The sequence below is a fragment of the Macaca nemestrina genome, chromosome 12 (genome assembly GCF_043159975.1).
Source record: "Macaca nemestrina isolate mMacNem1 chromosome 12, mMacNem.hap1, whole genome shotgun sequence".
Classification (NCBI taxonomy): domain Eukaryota; kingdom Metazoa; phylum Chordata; class Mammalia; order Primates; family Cercopithecidae; genus Macaca; species Macaca nemestrina.
The window spans coordinates 57182569-57200371 of record NC_092136.1 but is presented as its reverse complement, the minus strand read 5'-3'; the positions used below and the strand labels follow the sequence as shown (position 1 = coordinate 57200371).

The 17803-nt window shown below is 44.7% G+C and overlaps 1 protein-coding gene across 9 annotated transcripts in view; it reads right to left on the bottom strand.

The window, feature by feature from the left end:
- Positions 1–17803, bottom strand: part of LOC105488738 (tripartite motif containing 66) — a 67472-nt gene that overhangs the window by 11722 nt on the left and 37947 nt on the right. For all 9 annotated transcript variants that reach the window (XM_011753100.2, XM_011753110.2, XM_024795015.2 and 6 more), the window contains 3 exons: positions 15855–16759; positions 14064–14225; positions 134–649 (listed from right to left, as the gene is read on the bottom strand). In XM_011753100.2, the coding sequence (XP_011751402.2) occupies positions 134–649; positions 14064–14225; positions 15855–16759 (1583 nt within the window). The remainder of the gene's footprint in view (positions 1–133; positions 650–14063; positions 14226–15854; positions 16760–17803) is intronic.

The following is a 17803-nucleotide window of genomic DNA, read 5'->3' as shown; positions in this document are numbered from 1 at the left end:
CAAAGAACTCAGACATGGTTGTCATTAGTGGTCTCAGAACTGTTAAGCTAAGGTCAGAATAAGGGTCCCAGTGGCCAATCTTTTGCCCATTGATGAGCAAAGGAAGTTTGAATAGCATTTCCCCAGGACTTACCTTACACAGAGCATTCCCCAGGGAGGGATCAGCCCCATCTCCGGGGCACAGGCTCCCTGAAGTTCGGCCAGAACTGGAGCTGGACCCAGTTTCTGGCTGCATGTCAGAAACTGGAGGAATGCTCTGCAGAGGACAAGTTGCCAGACTTGGCACAGCTTGGGTGTGACCAGACATTAGGCTGGGCCCAGCCTGAGGGTGATCATTTGCCAGGCTTGCCATAGCCTGAGAAGAGTCACTCATCAGGTTGGGCATGGACTGGAATGTACTACGCACAAGACTGGGCACAGTCTGTAGGTGACTGGTTGTCAGGCTGGGCATGGCCTGGTTTTGAACACTTGTCAGGCTGGACACCGTTTTGGGGGAAGCACTCAGCAGGCTTGGTACTGCCAGGGGGGCGCCAGATGTCAGGCTGCTCACACTCTGGATCTGTGGCTCTAGGGGCCTCTCCAACCTGGTAGATGACAACTCCATCTCCAGAGTGTTGGAAAAGCCCATGATGCTCACCGAGGTAGAGTGCTGTGGGAACAGAGACAAGGGGTAGAGTCAGGCTGCTAGCTGGGAATGGAGGGAGGAAGAAGGGGGACCCAACCTACAGGAGCTCCCATGCTCCAATTCCACTCTGGCTTCAGAGTCTGGTAGGTGCCAGGAACTCAGGCAATGAATGAAGCCCTGTTCCTCTTCCTGAAACCAAGGAGGCTGCTAGGCTATGACACACAGAGAGAGGCACAAGCAGAGGACTGTGTGTGTGTGTGTGTGTGTGTGTGTGTGTGTGTGTGTGTGTGTGTGAGAGAGAGAGAGAGAGAGCAAGAGTGAGAAAGAGAACTTATTGCCTGACCTGAGGCATGTACACACACACACACACACACACACACACACACACACACAGTCAGCCACATCCCTCACCCTAGTCCTGTACCTAAGCAAAGGGTCAGGTTGTGGGACTGCCCTCTAATTTCAAATTCCCCTCTGACTATACCACCAGCGGCTTCTCTTTCCGTCAAGGAGTGCTATAGAATAGTTTCTGCTATACAAAAGTAGCAGGGGATTGAGAAGGTTCAAACTCTTATCAGCCTCAGATCTTCTTTGAGAGAATGCCAAGGCTCAGAAAGTTCCAATCAGTCCTGGGGAACCTGGGTCAACTCCGGGGCCTTCTTATGGGCTTGTTCAGATCAACTCCAAGCACTACTAGCATTTGATGTAGGCTTTAACCAAGATATTTGGAGGTCTTTTCCGGCCCTAGTATACCTGCCAAAGATATTCCAAACCAGAGGCAGAGAACTTCAAAGCACCTAAATCTTAATATCACCCAATCCGTATGATCATTGGATAAGGCAGTAATGTTCTGACTCCAAAATTATTTTCTTACATCTGAGGAGAAGAGATGTAAAAGGTTTATAAAAAGAAGTTGAAGACATAGATTTCTGTACTGAATCCATTCCATTTTTCAGATTGAAGAGACAGATTTGGGGAAAATGAGGGAGACTGGCTCTAAATATAACCTTCAGGAATGTGTAAGTTTCATATCCTTGCCCTTTAAAAAAAGACTAAATATATAACAATTTCACATCTTTTGAAAAACAAAGAGAAAATGGGGATTAGGCATATCTACCTAAGTTTCCAAAATCAGTGTCTTGAATCTGTCATTTCTTTTCCCATTCAAATTTTCACAGGAAAATAAATACTTCAAATACATTCTCAAGTCTCAATATAGTTACTAAAGCTGTTTTGCCATGAAGACTGCCCTCATCTCAGTGAAAGCCACTCCTAGTCATCCAGATCTGCAAGTCAGATCCTATGAAGGAGGCATCAGTGAAGCACCCCTCCTGCCACACCCAAGCTAATATCAAGCCCCATCAATTCTACCCCTTAAACATCTCTCAAATATACCCACTAATTCTTCCCTCTGCTGATGGTGCCCTAGCCTAACCTACTTTTACATCTCCCTAGACAACAGTAGTAGCCTCTTCAATGTAGAAATATTTTCAAAACACGGATCCAATCACATCATTTCTTTTCATAAAACCCTGCAGTGCACTCCATTCTTCTTAGAATAACTGCAAAAATTCTTAACAAGACTCCCGAGGCCCTGATGACCTGTCCCTCTGTCCTCCTTTGTAGCCATAGCTCATTCAATAACCCTCTCCTCATTCTCTGAACTCGTCACTCATTTTTTCCAGTTCCTGAAACATACCAAGCTCTCCCTCCACCCACTATCCTCACCCGCTTCAGAGGAACTGCTTTCTCTGCATAGAGGATTCTCTTAGCCCTGCCCTGTTCCACTTATCCTTCAGAACTCAGCTCAACTAACATTTTTTTGCCAGAAAGCCTTCTTTCATTCTCTAGTCCAGACCAGGTTCCCGCTTTTATGCTCTCATATGCCTTGTACTTATACTTTCAGCCTCATACCACAATCTGTGATATCATTTGATTAATGTCTGTTTCCCCTACTAAAGTGGAAACTCCATTAGGGTGTGGATTTTTATCTATTTTGCTTACTCACTGTATTCCTAGACCCAAGAGCAGCATCTGGATGAATAAATGAATTAATGAGCTATTTAAAATTTCAAAACAACACTAATACAGGACTGTTTATTCTACAAATCTTTAGCCAAATGAACAGCAGCTTAGGTCTACTGACAACTTAGTCAATGAGTCTCTCTAAAATAATGATTATTTTTATACAGCTAAAGTTTATGAAGAATTTATTATGTGCAAGGCAATTTGCTAAATGTTTTACATATATTACTTTATTTAATCCTCACAATAACCATTAAAGGTTAAAAGAAACAATCCATGTGAACATTTAGAACAATATCTGGCATACTGTAGATGCTCAATAAACCCCAGTTGTTTTTACTGCTGCTGCTATTATTTTTATTGTTATTATTGTTGCTGCAGACCTAATCAAGATGAGGTTGCTGCAGACCTCATCTTGACAAAGATGAGGCTCAGAAGGGCATCTTAAGTTTTTTCATATTATTGTAAAACATAATTTTATAGATTTCCATTTCTCTTTATTGTTTGTGTATTGTATATAGAAATACAATTAATTTTTGAATATTGACTTTGTATAGACCTTGCTAAAGTCATTCTGGGATTTTGTCTTGGATCTTCTGTGCACACAAATCATGCCCATCCATGAATAGTAAGTTTTTGTTTTGTATTTCCAGGCAGAGTCTTGCTGTGTCACCCAGGCTGGAGTGCACTGGCACAACCACAGCTCACTGCAGCCTTGACCTCCCAAGCTCAAGTACGCAATCCTCCCACCTCAGCCTCCGGAGTAGCTAGGACTACAGGCGCATAACACCACACCCCGCTAACTTTTATTTTTTGTTTTTGTAGAGACAGGGTCTTGCTATGTTGCCCGGGCTGGTCTTGAACTCCTAGGCTCAAGCTATCTTCCCACCTTAGCTTCCCAAAGTGCTGGGATTACAAGCATGAATCACCACGCCCATCCTGAATGGTAAATCTATTTTCCTTTTTCTTTACATTTGTTTTTCTTGCCTCACTCCACTAGCTAAGACCTCCAGTACAATATTGAATAGAAGCAGTGATAGTAGCCATTCTAGTCTCATTCCTGATCTCAGAGGATCCTTTCAATATTCTATCATTAAATAGATTTGATGTAGATTTTTTATAGATTTAGAATCCAGACCTTGGTCGGGCATTGTGGCTCACACCTGCAATCCCAGCACTTTGGGAGGCCGAGGCAGGCAGATTGCTTGAGCCCAAGAGTTCAAAACCAGCATAGGCAATATGGTGAAACCCCATCTCCACAAATGATAGAAAAATTAGGCAGGCATGCTGGCATGGGCCTGTGATCCCAGATTCTCTGGAGGCTAAGGTGGGAGGATTGCTTGAACCCAGGAGGTTGAGGCTGCAGCGAGCCAAGATTGTGCCACTACACTCCAGCCTGGGCAACAGAGCAAGACCCTGTCTCAAAAATAATAATAATAATAATAACAATAATAAATAAATAAAAAGAATCCAGATCTTCGGTACCAAAGCTACAACTTAATTTTGACTTGTCTCCCTCTATACGTCTCTGGGCTTACTCCCCTTCACTATCTGTCATATTCTATTCTATTTCCCTCTCTTCTCCTCTCTCCCCCTCTCTCTCATGAGCTCCTTCTCTCTCTTTCTGTCCTGCTTTCTTTTATCATCTCTTTCTCTTCTTTCCCTACCTCTTTCCCTTATTATTTAACTGCTTTAGTAGGCTTATATTTTCTATTCTTAATTTTAAACACAGATGAGTTAAATATCTTTTGTTTATCTCTCCAAAGTATGCTCTTTATATTTTCCTTAGTAGTTTAATAGTGTTCAAGTTTTTAAAAACCTTCAATTTCCTCCACAGTCTAAGTGCCAAGATAAGAAAGGTTGAAGAGAAGCAAGGTGGAAAGAATATTTAAACCAAATTGGGCAAACTAGGAATGAAGCCCAGCTTAAGGGACCAAGGCCAAAAATCAATGACTATCTCAAACATGCCCAGGCCTGCATTCCTTAACGTCTCCTTGTTGTCCTGGTTATGCACTACCATAGTTTTCTAATATTCTATATTTCCTTATCTATGAACAAGAATACCCAGTGACTATTTCATTCCATTTTGCAATATATGACAGCTTAATCCTTTGCTCTGGATTCTTTCCCCTTTCCCCTATTTGACATGTATGTTTAGTGCGATTGTGGCGTTCATTTAATCTACCCATGCTGGATATTGAGAATTATATAGATGTCTCTTCTTAGATAGATCCTTGTTGCCAAGCATTAAGAGCACTAAAATCCACACGAGACCACCCAAATAATAATGGTCAGGTGCCATATCTCACAAGATATGCACAAGATAAAATCCCCAAGGACAAAACTTCCCAGATTATGGGTAGAGATCATATTCGTGGGAAATCAGCTCTCCTGTCCTAATTACCTATTGCATATGTGAGTTAACATAATGATAGGGGAGAAGAAGACATGCAGACTGAACTGTGGAAAAATTGCAGAAACTCCATGGCAGTTTATTTTGAGGTGAACCTGATGAACCTGGTCCTGTAATACCCAGAAGACAATACGAGGTCAGCAATACATCCCAAGATATTGCATACTTGACTGATTTCTTTCCTTCTCACAACCACAGCCAATCTCAAGGAGGCCAATGCTATCAGGAGATGGGGTGAAGCTCTGGTAGTAGTAACAAGAACCTGGAAAACTTCCACGGAGGAAGGGACTCAGAGAAAGTGCTGTGAGAAAGCCAGCCCAACCCCATTTTTACAGGCTATACAGAAATAATGGCATTTCCAAAACCTATATATGCTATGTGTTCGTTATTTTTATACTATATCAGCTCTCTAAAGGGTTGTAAAATATTAAAACAAAAGATACTTATTTCATGTACAAAAAGTAAAAGAAGATTTGAGAACTTCCATCCTAGTCTGTTGCCAGTGCTACAAGATGGGTTTGGGGCAAGGGTAGGGCCAACTTTCAGAGCAAGGAAAGCAGGCTGAGTCTCCAGGGCCTGGGAGGAGAGGAAGCATTTCTCGAGAGCATGATGGGATTGGAAAGGGCTTGAGAACATGGCCAGGTTGTCTGACACTTGGTGTCTCCCATGCAGAAGGGAGCTCACTTATCAACGGAGATGATACCACCCACCCTCTAGACCCCAGGATTGTTCAGAGTCAAATGACAGGAGCAAACATGTATTTCTAGCTATAAAGTATGCAGAGGGTATCACTGAGGTTTCTAGGCTGTCAACTATGTAACTGACACCTTGACTTCATCTTCACATACAAAACCTCCAGATTTCATGAAGGAAAAGGTATATTTTGAGATTCACAACTGAAAATAAACTATTTTCTAGTTCAGAGAGGAAGAGTCAAAATGCCAAAACACATTCACTCTGATAATTAGCTCAGGTCATCTTTGGAGGATGAAGAGAAACAACCCTGAGCCTACAGAGGCTCCGTCTTACGTCCCTTAACTAGCATCTCATCTTGCTCCTCGTTTCCCTTCCGCCAAACTGTGTGTTCCCATCCCTGTCCCTTTCCTCTTCTTGCCTGTTTTTTTGTCTCATCTTTGTTTGCCACCTGCCTGACTTATCTGAAATTACTTCACCTATTAATTTAATGGATTCAGTTAACCTATTTAACCTACCTGTCTTTACCACCTGACTTGACAACTTGCCTGATCTATGACCTCCCTGAATTGTCTGACTTTCCACCTCTGCTACTAGTCACCTATGTGACCCTGCACCTATCTAACCTGAACTCTGCTTGACCTGTGCTCTGTTACTTGCTGCCCTCTCTCTCTCCTCACTCTTACCACCCAAATGTGTTTCTAGAGTTCAATGTGTTGACATTATTTTCTAATGATTGCCACATGGTATTGTCAAAATTTAGAGAAAACATTGCTCTTTCATTTTAACAGGAAGGGAAATTGAGACACAGAGTGGTTACCCAGATTTCCCAAGCTCATACAGGTCCAAGACTAGGAATCTGGGACCAGCCTTGAAAACAGGCTGGCTGGTCTTGATTCTGCGCCAGTAGCTAGAAAGCTAGTGCCCTAGTAAGAAATGACTGAGAAATCAATAAACAGACACTTAGTGCACATGCCCTGAGTTTAATATAAATTGCAGGTTCTCACAGCAAGATAACATTGCTGGGGATGTAGTGCAGATAGGGTGGTGTTCCACATAAATTTTCCAGTTATCTGAAGCATACCTCTTTCAACAACAAAATGCAATTGGCTTAAAAACATTATTTCGAATGGGAATACTTCTAAAACACTTTACACACTCTTCTGTCTTATTAAACAGAGCATAAGAAGCCTAAGGAGACCATTTCTTAGTGATATCAAGGAATTCTGATGAACCAATAAGTAATTCAGTGATGCTTTCAGGAACTTCTAAGAACGTAGGGCTTAGCTTGTTCTCTCAGCGAATGACCTCATACCGTGACACTTTTCCAAGTGATGTTTCTTGTCTTCTCCCTTGTTATCTACCCTCATAGAAATCTTGACTCTCCGCTTCTACTCTGCTTACTACTATAATGTAGTTAAACTAAAATTTTCCCAAGAAAACCATATATTTAAGCTTGCTAGATCAAGAACACTGGCTAGATATCCACATATGAGTTTATGACCTCCTACAGAATATAATGCATGGGTTTTGTGATGGCTGTTTTTGCTGCTGTTCCAAAGCTTTACCTGGTCACTTCTGGCTTCAGATTTTTGTTCTGACGGTTAAAGTCATCAGAAACTGACTACTGTGTAAATATGCAATAGAAAAAGGGACCAAAGATTTGGGAGTTGTGTCTTGGAAACACACTGAAGGCCTTCACTCTAGCTAAGGAAACAAGAGAGAGGGAAACAGATTTGTGAATTAAATACTCAAAATACGTGAATGCACTAGGCAGATCACCTGAGGTCAGGAGTTTGAGACCAGCCTGCACATGGTGAAACCCCATCTCTACTAAAAATACAAAAATTAGCTGGGTGTGGTGGCACATGCCTGTAGTCTCAGCTACTCAGAAGGCTGAGGCAGGAGAATTGCTTGAATCCGGGAGGTGGAGGTTGCAGTGAGCTGAGATCATGCCACTGCACTCCAGCCTAGGTGACAGAGTGAGACTTCATCTCAAAAAAAGAAAAGAAAAAAAAAGGAATGCTTTAACAACTTCAAGATTAAGTAAACTGGTTTAACAGTAGCAGATCTTGAAACAACAGAATCAGATGGCTGAGGAAGGGAGTAACTTTTCTAGTAAGCAATTTCACATGTTGATATTTATTTATTTATTTATTTATTTATTTATTTATTTGAGACGGATTATTGCTCTGTGGGCCAGGCTGCAATGCAGTCAGGCGATCTCAGCTCACTGTAACCTCTCAGCCTCCTAAGTTCAAGTGATTCTCCTGCCTCAGCCTCCCAAGTAGCTGGGATTACAGGTGCCTGCCACCATGCCCAGCCAATTTTTGTATTTTTAGTAGAGATGGGGTTTCACCATACTGGCCAGGCTGCTGGTCTTGAAATCCTGACCTCAAGTGATCCACCTGCCTCAGCCTCTCAAAATGTGGGATTACAAGCATAAGCCACTGTGCCTGGCCCTCACATGTTGATATTTAATGGCAAAGTTGTTGCCCTTGTTTCCTCCACCTCAACAGAAAGCTCTTGTACTTATTAAGGCTGTCACTATGGATGTAACCATGCAGATATATGATAACTTAGTGAAGTCAAATGAGAAAAGGTTCATGGGTGGTGAAGAGAGAAGTGAAAAGTGCCCGGTGCCCTGATAATCCAGGGAGGACAGAAAAAGCAAAGAGGATCCCAGAATCTGAGATAGAAGAAAGAGGAAACGAGTAAGCGGATTCTAGTAAGTCTGAAGTGAAAGGCAGATGAGTAGAACCCTCAAACCCCAAGCCTTGGAGACTCAGGAGAATTTGGTCAAAGGTATTTTGCCCAGGCCAGTGTAGGAAACTGACTTAAAAACATTATTTTGAATACAAAATTAGCCAGGCATGGTGGCACATGCCTGTAATCCCAGCTACTCAGGAGGCTGAGGCGGGAGAATCACTTGAATCTGAGAGGCAGAGGTTGTGGTGAGCCGAGATCGCACCATTGCACTCCAGCCTGGTCAACAAGAGTGAAACTCCACCTCAAAAAAAAAAAAAAAAAATCATTTTGAATGGGAGTACTTATAAAACACTTTATACACTATTCTGTCTTATTAAACAGATAGGAGCAAGGACCTGTTTTCTCATGGGCCAGGAGACCCAGACAAAAATCTTAGGTTTGGATGGTGAATGAAATCAGGATAGAACTAAGGAGACAAGCTTCTTAGAGTGTGCTAAGTTCAGGAGCCAGACTTGGGGAGTGTTTGGTCTGACTCCTGAGTAGAAAGAGCATACAATTCTGCAGATGCTGACCAGAACGCAGGCTGTGCCCTAAGAAAGCTTCACCAGGTCCCAGGAACATTCTGAGCAAATGCTGCTGTCCTGGCTAGGCTATGAGGAAAAGATTGTCCCTGAGGTTGAGGACCCACAATCTGATCCATAGCAGTAGCTTTGGAGACTATGGAGGCAGGATGCCTGGTATTTACTCACAGTTACCAGGGTTTAATGAGTTTAAGCAAGTCATTGTCCAGCTCTGGGTTTTAATTTCCTCCTACACAGGTTAATGTAAATCTCACTGAGTTTTTATAAGACTCAAATTAAGAGATCGGGCATCAAAATGCTTTGATAATGGTATAAATACTATCTGCCTGATCATTATCCTTTACTCCTCTGTATCACTCTTAATAGTCTGCATCACAGGAATGCCTACTGCTTCTGTATCATTTACTGGAAATACATCTCAGGCTTCTAAGCCATGAATAGCACGCTGGTGGCCTCAAAGTCCTCTCTTGAAGATCCGGGGCTATGTTACGAGCAGCAGAAGAAAGGTCCCTCTTGCAGGTGAACTGGGACTCAGATAGGGCTTTCTGTGATGCCTACAGCTTTGACTCCATGAGAGCTTTTCATTTTTTTGAGACAATCTCGCTCTGTTGCCCAAGTTGGAATGCAGTGGCGCTATCTCGGCTCACTACAACTTCTGCCTCCCAGGCTCAAGCAATTCTCATGCCTTAACCTCCTGAGTAGCTGGGACCACAGGCATGCACCACCACGCCTGGCTAATTTTCTTGCGTTTTTTTTTTTTTTTTTTTTGTAGAAACGGGGTTTCACCATGTTGCCCAGGCTGGTCTCAAGCTGTAGAGCTCAAGCAATCTGCCTGTCTCAGCCTCCCAAAGTGCTGGGATTATAGGCGTGAGCCACCGCACCCAGCCAACTCCCTTGAAGAAAGGATTGTGTGTATTTTTCAGCAGTTGACTGGTTCAGAAGCATAAAATGAAGGCATCAGAATGTCTCCCAGCTTCACCTGAGATGTAAGGGTTGCTGTGGTAGGGTTGTAGCCATGGTCTTTCTTTCAGAGTGACTGAACCAAGATTAGGAAGTTTAGGCAACAGCTGGTGCCAGACAAATACCAAAATTCATTCAAAAGGGGTTGCAGAGCTCAAGCCACTAGAAAACCCATTCCAGAACTTTCACATCTCATTTTCAGCAGCAACCTGTTTCCACCATTGGCTCACAAAGCACCAGCTCCAAGGTACTTGTACACAGATGTTCTGCTTCACCAAAAGTCCTCTTTTGGTGATAAACAGTCAGTGTAGAACTCACAGAAACGTGCATGGTGCCACAGGTTCTTCTGGTCCGTGACTTTCAGATAGATTCTTTTGACTTTCCTGGCACTCACAGGCCAGCACAGGCTGGGAGTGGGCTGGAGGACAAAACACCTTTACCAGATAAAACAACCAATACCAAACTAGGCTGGTCCTAAGACCTCTCCCCAGCAAAGCCTCAGGCTACTTCAAGGATTGTAAAGACAGGAAAATTCAGCAGGTGAGACGTCACACTGCAGTGCAGAAAGGGAAGCAATTTAACCTAGTCATTGAACACAGAGCTGTCAAGGACCTGTGGTCTGGCCCTAACATTGCCCAATGGGTTGGCTGTATAACTCTTAGGTGGGTCACTTAACCTCTCTGTGTCTCAGTTTCCACATCTTTCAAAGGGAAATAAGAAAGTGGCTTCCTCATAGTATCGCTAGGATAAAGAGATAAAATGAAATAATCCATGTAAAAACCTATGAAAAAATTAGAACAATACTATACAAAATATTATCACTCAATGGTAAAAAGCTCAGAATGTTGTTTGCTATCCTTGAGCTTCACACCCTCCACCCTGCCCAACCCCAGCTCCAAGACAACAAATTTCCTCAAAAAGAAAATCCTTTTCCTTATTGCAGTAGTTTTGTAGACAACCAGTGGCTCTCACTGTCAGGGTTGATCTCTCTCTGCCGATCCAAAGGTTCCTCTAAGCCAGGATGACAAATTTGAGGGTCCTTTTTCTGGGAGTTCAAGCCATGAAAAGTCTATGAAACACGTGAAGAATGCCAGGCCATCTGTCCCTCCAAACCTCTACAGGAGCCCCTTTTAATAAGGGGCAGGAGAAGCTCAAAATGAGAAGTTAGAGTTTCTAGGACCTTTGCTAACCCCACTGCCAACTTGCAGCCACACAAGAGGGCAGCACCCCTTGCTGCTCAGGGAACCCTGTGGGCCACTCACACAGGCAGCACTGACTCCATGCATGTATGTGGCTCAGCTCCTTTCCTCTGCTCTGTGTATAGGAACAGAACTGAACCTCAGCAAATGAGAAGCAGCATTTTCTGCATGGCTTCCACTACAACCGAGCACTGGCAATGAAACCACCTTTGCAAAAATTATATCAATGAGCAAATTATGACAGTGAAAAAGATCTGATCTAACCTACCCATCCCCACCTCTTGCCTTTCCCCTAATCATTCCTGGGCCTATTGTAGATTGGCCTTTTGAGATATCTTTTCAAGTTTTCTGCATGTCTGACATCCATGGCTTCATCTAGATCCATCAATTCCACTCCTACGGCCCCATCCAGAAGCAACTCAGCTCAAGCAAACAGCTTTAACCCATGATTTCATTTTCATCCCAACCAATCAGCAGCAAGCACCCATTTCTAGCCACCTCCACCCCTTCCCCAAACTGCCTTTGAAAAATCCCAGCCTCACATTAACTAAACTCTTTCTCTACTGCAATGCCATGGTCTTCATTTGTGCAGCAGGCAAGAAGAACCCTTCGGGCAGTTACAGCAATTCTCATGCTTGCTTCTGAACTACTGACATCTAGAGCTAGCTGCCTTCAGGTCATCTTGTAATGTGTCTTCCACAAAAGAATATCAATAATTCAAAACTTAACTTCTTCCCCTAAATATGCTCTTTTTCCCATACTCCCATTCCAGTGGGTCAAGACAGATCCACTGGGATGGGAGCATGGGAAAACACCTGGGTGTTAAGCCAAAGGATTTTCTCTGCCTTACCTATCATCAATCAGACACTGAGGCTAAAACTCCTGTGATCTGATATCTCTTGAAATCTTTGCTTCCTCTTCATTCCTATTATTATTGATTTCATTAAGCCTCCTGTTTCTCCTCTGTACTATTCTGGTCTCCCTTACCACAGCTAAAGTGATCTTTCAAACTTAATTCAAACCATATCCCTCCTTTCTGGAAGTCCTTCACTTACTCCTCACATCCCCCAAGACTGAATCCCAACCCCAAAGCATAATTTACAAGGCCTTACAGCTCCTCTGGTCTCAATCTATCCCATTCCCCAGTGTGTCTCATGATCCTATCAACCAAATTACAAATTATCTGAAGCCCCCCTAACTGCCCCAGGCTTTCTTTCACTTCTGAAGCTTCCTAGTTGCCATTCCTTTCGACTATTTGTTCTACCCCTCTACCCTTCACTAGCCCAACTTCTCCTCTTCGAAATTTCAGCTTAGAATAATGTCCTCTAAGAAGTCGTCCATCAACAGCCCCCTCTCCCAGAGCTAGGTACTCCATTGGGGTGTACCCCAATGACTATTATAGCACTTTACCACAGTTTATTATTGTTGCTTAACTGTCTCTTCCACCAGATTGTACTCTCCAGCATGGGACTGACTATCTTATTCACCAACGTATGCCTGGCACCTAGTAGAATATGGGGCACATACTTGGAGATTAATGTGTGTGTGTGTGTGTGTGTGTGTGCATTAAATGATTAAATGAATGAATGAATGGTTAGGTGGCTGGCCCAAATACAAGAAGTTAAACATCTAAGAGCCACAAAGGGCCAATATACAGTACCTCAAGGGCCTCTACGCCAAGCCATTTTCAACAGGGTAAGATAGGCACAGACAAAAAGCCTCAAGAGTTACCAGCAATTTCCAAGTTGACATTTCATTTTTGCCATCCCTTCTTTTTTCTAAACTGTCCTTAAGTGTCACTGAGACTGACTGATCTAAGACATGCACTGTGATGGTACAGCTAGGGAAAGTTGGTGAGGGGTAGGTACACTGAGCAGCCAGCATAGCTGGGCTGCAGGGCCAGAGGGATGCTACAGGGCCAAGGGTACAGGCTGGGAGAGTTCAGAACACCTGACAGAACTTCAAGTCCAGGCCGGAGTGGAGGCACTGGAGAGTTGAGGGCACCAGGCCAGAGAAGGCAATAGGGTAAGTGAAACAGGGCCAAGGGACACTAGGAGGAATGGGTGGAGGATATGGCACAGCACTGAGGCTCCTGCTAGAGGTATGACAGGGGTTGGGGGTGAAGGGGCAGAGGTGAGAATAGATAGTTGAGGGTTCTGGGTTATGTCCAGGGTAAGCGAACACTTTCAGTAAGCTAGTAGGTGGGTGGACAGAAAGGCCTCCAAGAGCTCATCTTCAAGACACCTCTGTGTCTCAGCTGCTCATCTACCTCTGCAGAACATCCCTGCAGACCACTCACCCAACAATTCCATTGATTCATATCCTAAGGTAGCCAACTCCGGGTTGTGGCAGCCACAAAAAATATTTTCCCCATCTTCATTGTAGAGAGAAAAGTTCAAGCTTTGGATTCTAACTGATCTCATTTTAAATAAACCTCAGCTGTCTCTTCTACTAGCTGTAGGGCCCTGGACTTCAGTTTCCTTAGTTATACAATGGGGATGCTCACTTCCACAACTGTTGGAGGCAAGGTGAGATAATGCTGGTGAAGCAGCACACACGGTTCTAAGCACAGAGGACAGAGGACATGTTCAATAAATTGGCTTTCTTTCCCTTCCCCCTTACACTCTGCATGAAGCCCAGGAGGCCCCATTTTAAGTGTGAATGGGGGAGTGGAAATGGGGAGGAGGAAGATCTACAATGCTGACTCACTAGGGCAGAAGGCATGAATCAGGGCTGTGTAGGGTCCAGGGATGGAACAGGGATGCTCCTCCCCCCACCTTATCCTCCTCCTCCAAGTGCCTGAGGTCTTGGCTGGCAGTGGGTCCCATGTGGTCAGGGAAAACAGGCTCCTTTAGTACCTTTCTCACCACATTTGGAGAAGAGTGCTGGATGGTGCTGTCCACTGGGGGGACACCAAGAGGGGTTTCTTCCCCAGACACCTGGGGCAAGGCAGCAGCAGTATTCTTGTCAAGAGAGAGAGCCCGCTTTGAGCCCTCAGATTCTGGGGGCTCATCTGTACCCTGGAGAAGAAAATAAGAACTTGGGTAGGTTTGACTGCAGAGTGTAGCAGCAGCAGCAGCAGCAGTGGCAGCAAAGGCTAGTGCTCACCCTGCCCTGCCCATCGTCACCACCCACACATTGTGTACTGCTTAAATGTTTTCCAAAAAGAAAAATACTCTTATCCTAACTCTTCCAAAGACTATATGCTAATGTGAAAGTCTTAGGATGGAACCCAAACCAAGAATTCTGAGCTAATTTTGTGATATTCACTTTAGCAATCATAACCTAGTTTTGACTTACATTTTAGCTTGTGGCCCTCTATGAACCCTAGACCCTTCTCTGTCATCACACGGATTATTCTATATCTCCTCAAAAGAACTGGGCCTCAGGGGAAGACATTGAAGCATGATCTGAAGTTGTCAGTACTGAAGCATAAATGTGAGGCCTTAGATTCTATAATAAAGTAAAAATCTGTAAAGCTGCTTTGAAGATATAAATGTGATTACAGATTTAAAGGGGACATCACTATAGAAAAAGTGAGAGAAAGGTAGAGAGAAGAGGATAGAACAGGAGGTTCTGGGGGAAAAAAAAGAAAATCAAGAGCTAAGAATGAAGATGTGAAATGCAGCAAAGATCCCAGGGGTCCAAACTGCACCTCTTCAACTGTCTTTTAGCTGAGAAAAAAGAGGAGCAGCATCCAATATCCTCCTATGGAAAGAAGAAGACTTCTGTGGCGTTACAGAAATGTCAGCAGACCAGAATCCAAGTCTTAGCTCTACCTCTTGACGTTGTATGATATGTAGACAAACTGCTAGGCTTCTCTAACTCCCACTTACATACCTATAAAGCACAGATGGTAATGCCTACCAAACAACATTGTCGATAGGATAAATGATATGGTGCAAATAAAACATACCCAGCTTAGTAGAAGTAAAAAAGTTTAAGTCTATATCTGTGCAATATTATAAAAGTGCTGCCTGCCAGCATCTAACATGGACCCTCACTCTGCTCCTTAAGCTCAGCCCTTCCCCCTGTCTGGGATTCATAAGGTCCGGCAAGGGAGCTAGGCAGATGACAAGGTAAGAGACAGCCTCTCTTCTGCTCTGGCACTGGTAGGAGTTCAGCATAGCTCAGAAGGTACCATTGGTGGGCAGGGTCCCTACTGTCATCCAAGAAGACAGGGCTAAGCCAAGCTACTCTGGAGAGTACTGAGCCTAGATCTAAGTTGGGACTGGATACTACGCTCTCTGGAGCTTTTCTGAGGTGGGAGATTGAGTCCAGGGTAGTCTTGAAATGTGAGGGCTGAGCTCAAGGCAGCCCTAAGGTGCAGAAACTGTATTCCTGTGCTGCCTTGTTTCAGTAAGCTAGTAGGTGGGTGGACAGAAAGGCCTCCAGGAGCTCATCTTCAAGACATCTCTGTGTCTCAGCTGCTCATCTACCTCTGCAGAACATCCCTGCAGACCACTCACCCAACAATTCCATTGATTCATGTCCTAAGGTAGCCAGCTCTGGGTTGTGGCAGCCACAAAAAATATTTTCCCCATCTTCATTGTAGAGAGAGGGCCACAAGCTAAAATGTGGGGAGGCTGTGTTCTGTGAGTGATCCTAGGATGGGCAGAATATGTATGCCAAGCCACCCTGATGCTTACCTGCAGGGTCTCCTCCTGGCTCTGGGACTGAACAGGTGCTGGCTGCCTCACGATGTAGTTGATCTGCCCCACAATGGTTTGCTGAAGATGCTGAGGAGATTTGGTCTGACTCAGTTGCAAGCTGGGCTGTTGAGCCTGGAGAAGAAGCTCCAAGTCCTTCTGCATTTCCTCCAGCTCAAACTTGTGATGCATTATGTCCACATTCTGAGAACAGGCAGGCCCAGGAGGGCTCTCATGCTGACTAGAAGCCAGATGCTGGGATGGAGGTAGAGGTGGGTGTGGCTGCTGTGGGGGAGCGGGGAGGGGAGGTGGTGGAGGTGGTAGCTGCTGCTGTGGCTGCTGCTGAAAGTGACTGAGCTTCAGCTTCTGGTTGTGGCCAAACTGGACTTGGATAGAGGGTGTCTGTAAGGTGGGCTGGGCATGGGTTCCTTGCTGAACATCCTGTGGGGGGACAATGCACACGGGCTGGGAAGTCAGCTGCTGCCCCAGCCGCTGGGATGTGCTCTCCTGCTCCACAGGGGGCTGGGTTTCCAGCCAGGGCTGCAGCAGCTTTGGTGGATGAGGGCTGCAGGCCAGCTCTTTCTCCCTGGGCAGCAGGGCAGAGCACTGCAGAGACCCCAGCTGCTGGGGCACCATCTCAGAGGGCTGCCTAAAGTTGTGGGCTGGGTGCATGCTGGGTGGGGGGACCTGGCCTTTGAGGGAAGGCGAGACTGGGGAGCAGTGGGAGCAGCACACAGATGAGGAGCACACTGCTGGAGACTGGAACTTGTGAGAGGGGTGGCTAAGAGCCTCTTGCTGAGCCACTGGAGACTGGTGGCTTTGATAAAAGGGTGATGGCCCCTGTAAGCCTCCATAAGCAGGAGCATCTGCCCGGGACAGTTGTCCACCTTCAGTAGTTATGCAGCCTGAAAATGCAGAATAGAGAGTTTTTCAAGTTTTTCAAGTTGCTCCCACCTTGCTACTTCCTGCTCCTGGGACAAAAGAACCTCATTCGACAATCTCTGTACCAGGCACAGAGATTAGGAAATTCAACCCTTGATATCCTAGACTCAGTCTAGAATGCTGCCAGTAATAGCACCTGTATGGACCTGCTTTGGGGGCCTAGGATATTTGAGAAATTAGCTCAGTTTTTACCAGATGCTCAGCCCTGACTCTGTTTCTATCCCACTAGGGAAAACATAAGCTCTCTCAAATAGCACTTATTTTTTTTTTCAACAGAACAGCCCAATCAGACTCTGACAAAAAGAATCAACTTTGGGGTGGGGAGGAAGTATGCCAGAAAGTAGCAAAGGGTAGAAAGTCATGCCTGGGACCAATGAACAAGTTCCCAGATACAGGCGTGGGGAACTGTGTTTAGCAAGCAGGATGGAAGAGAGTGGGGAAGCTCTAATACCAGGTAATATGGTTTGGAGCTGTGTCCCCACCCAAATCTCGTGTTGAATTGTAATCCCCAGTTTTGGAAGTGGCGACTGGTAAGAGATGACTGGATCATGGGGGCAGATCCCTCATGAATGGTTTAGTACCATCCCTTTGGTGCTGTTCTTGTGATCGAGTTCTCGTGAGATCTGATTGTTTAAAAGTGTGTAACACCTCCCCCCTTGCTCTGTTTCTTGCTGCTCTGTCCATGTGATGGGCATCTTCACCTTCCGCCATGACTGTAAGTTTCCTGAGGCCGCCCCAGAAGCCGAGCAGATTCCAGGATCATACTTCCTGTACATCCTGCAGAATCATGAGCCAATTAAACCTCTTTTCTTTATAAATTACCCAGTCTCAGGTATTTCTTCACAGTAATACAAGAATGGACTAATACACCAGGTCAGTGCCAGGTACCAGCACCACCCCCTGAGGTCTCTAGGTCCCTTGTGTACAAGTAGATCTATGGCTAACTCAGTCTAATGACTCCTTCATCTCATTATTTTGATGAGGCTTACTTAGAGGAAGTCTGAGCT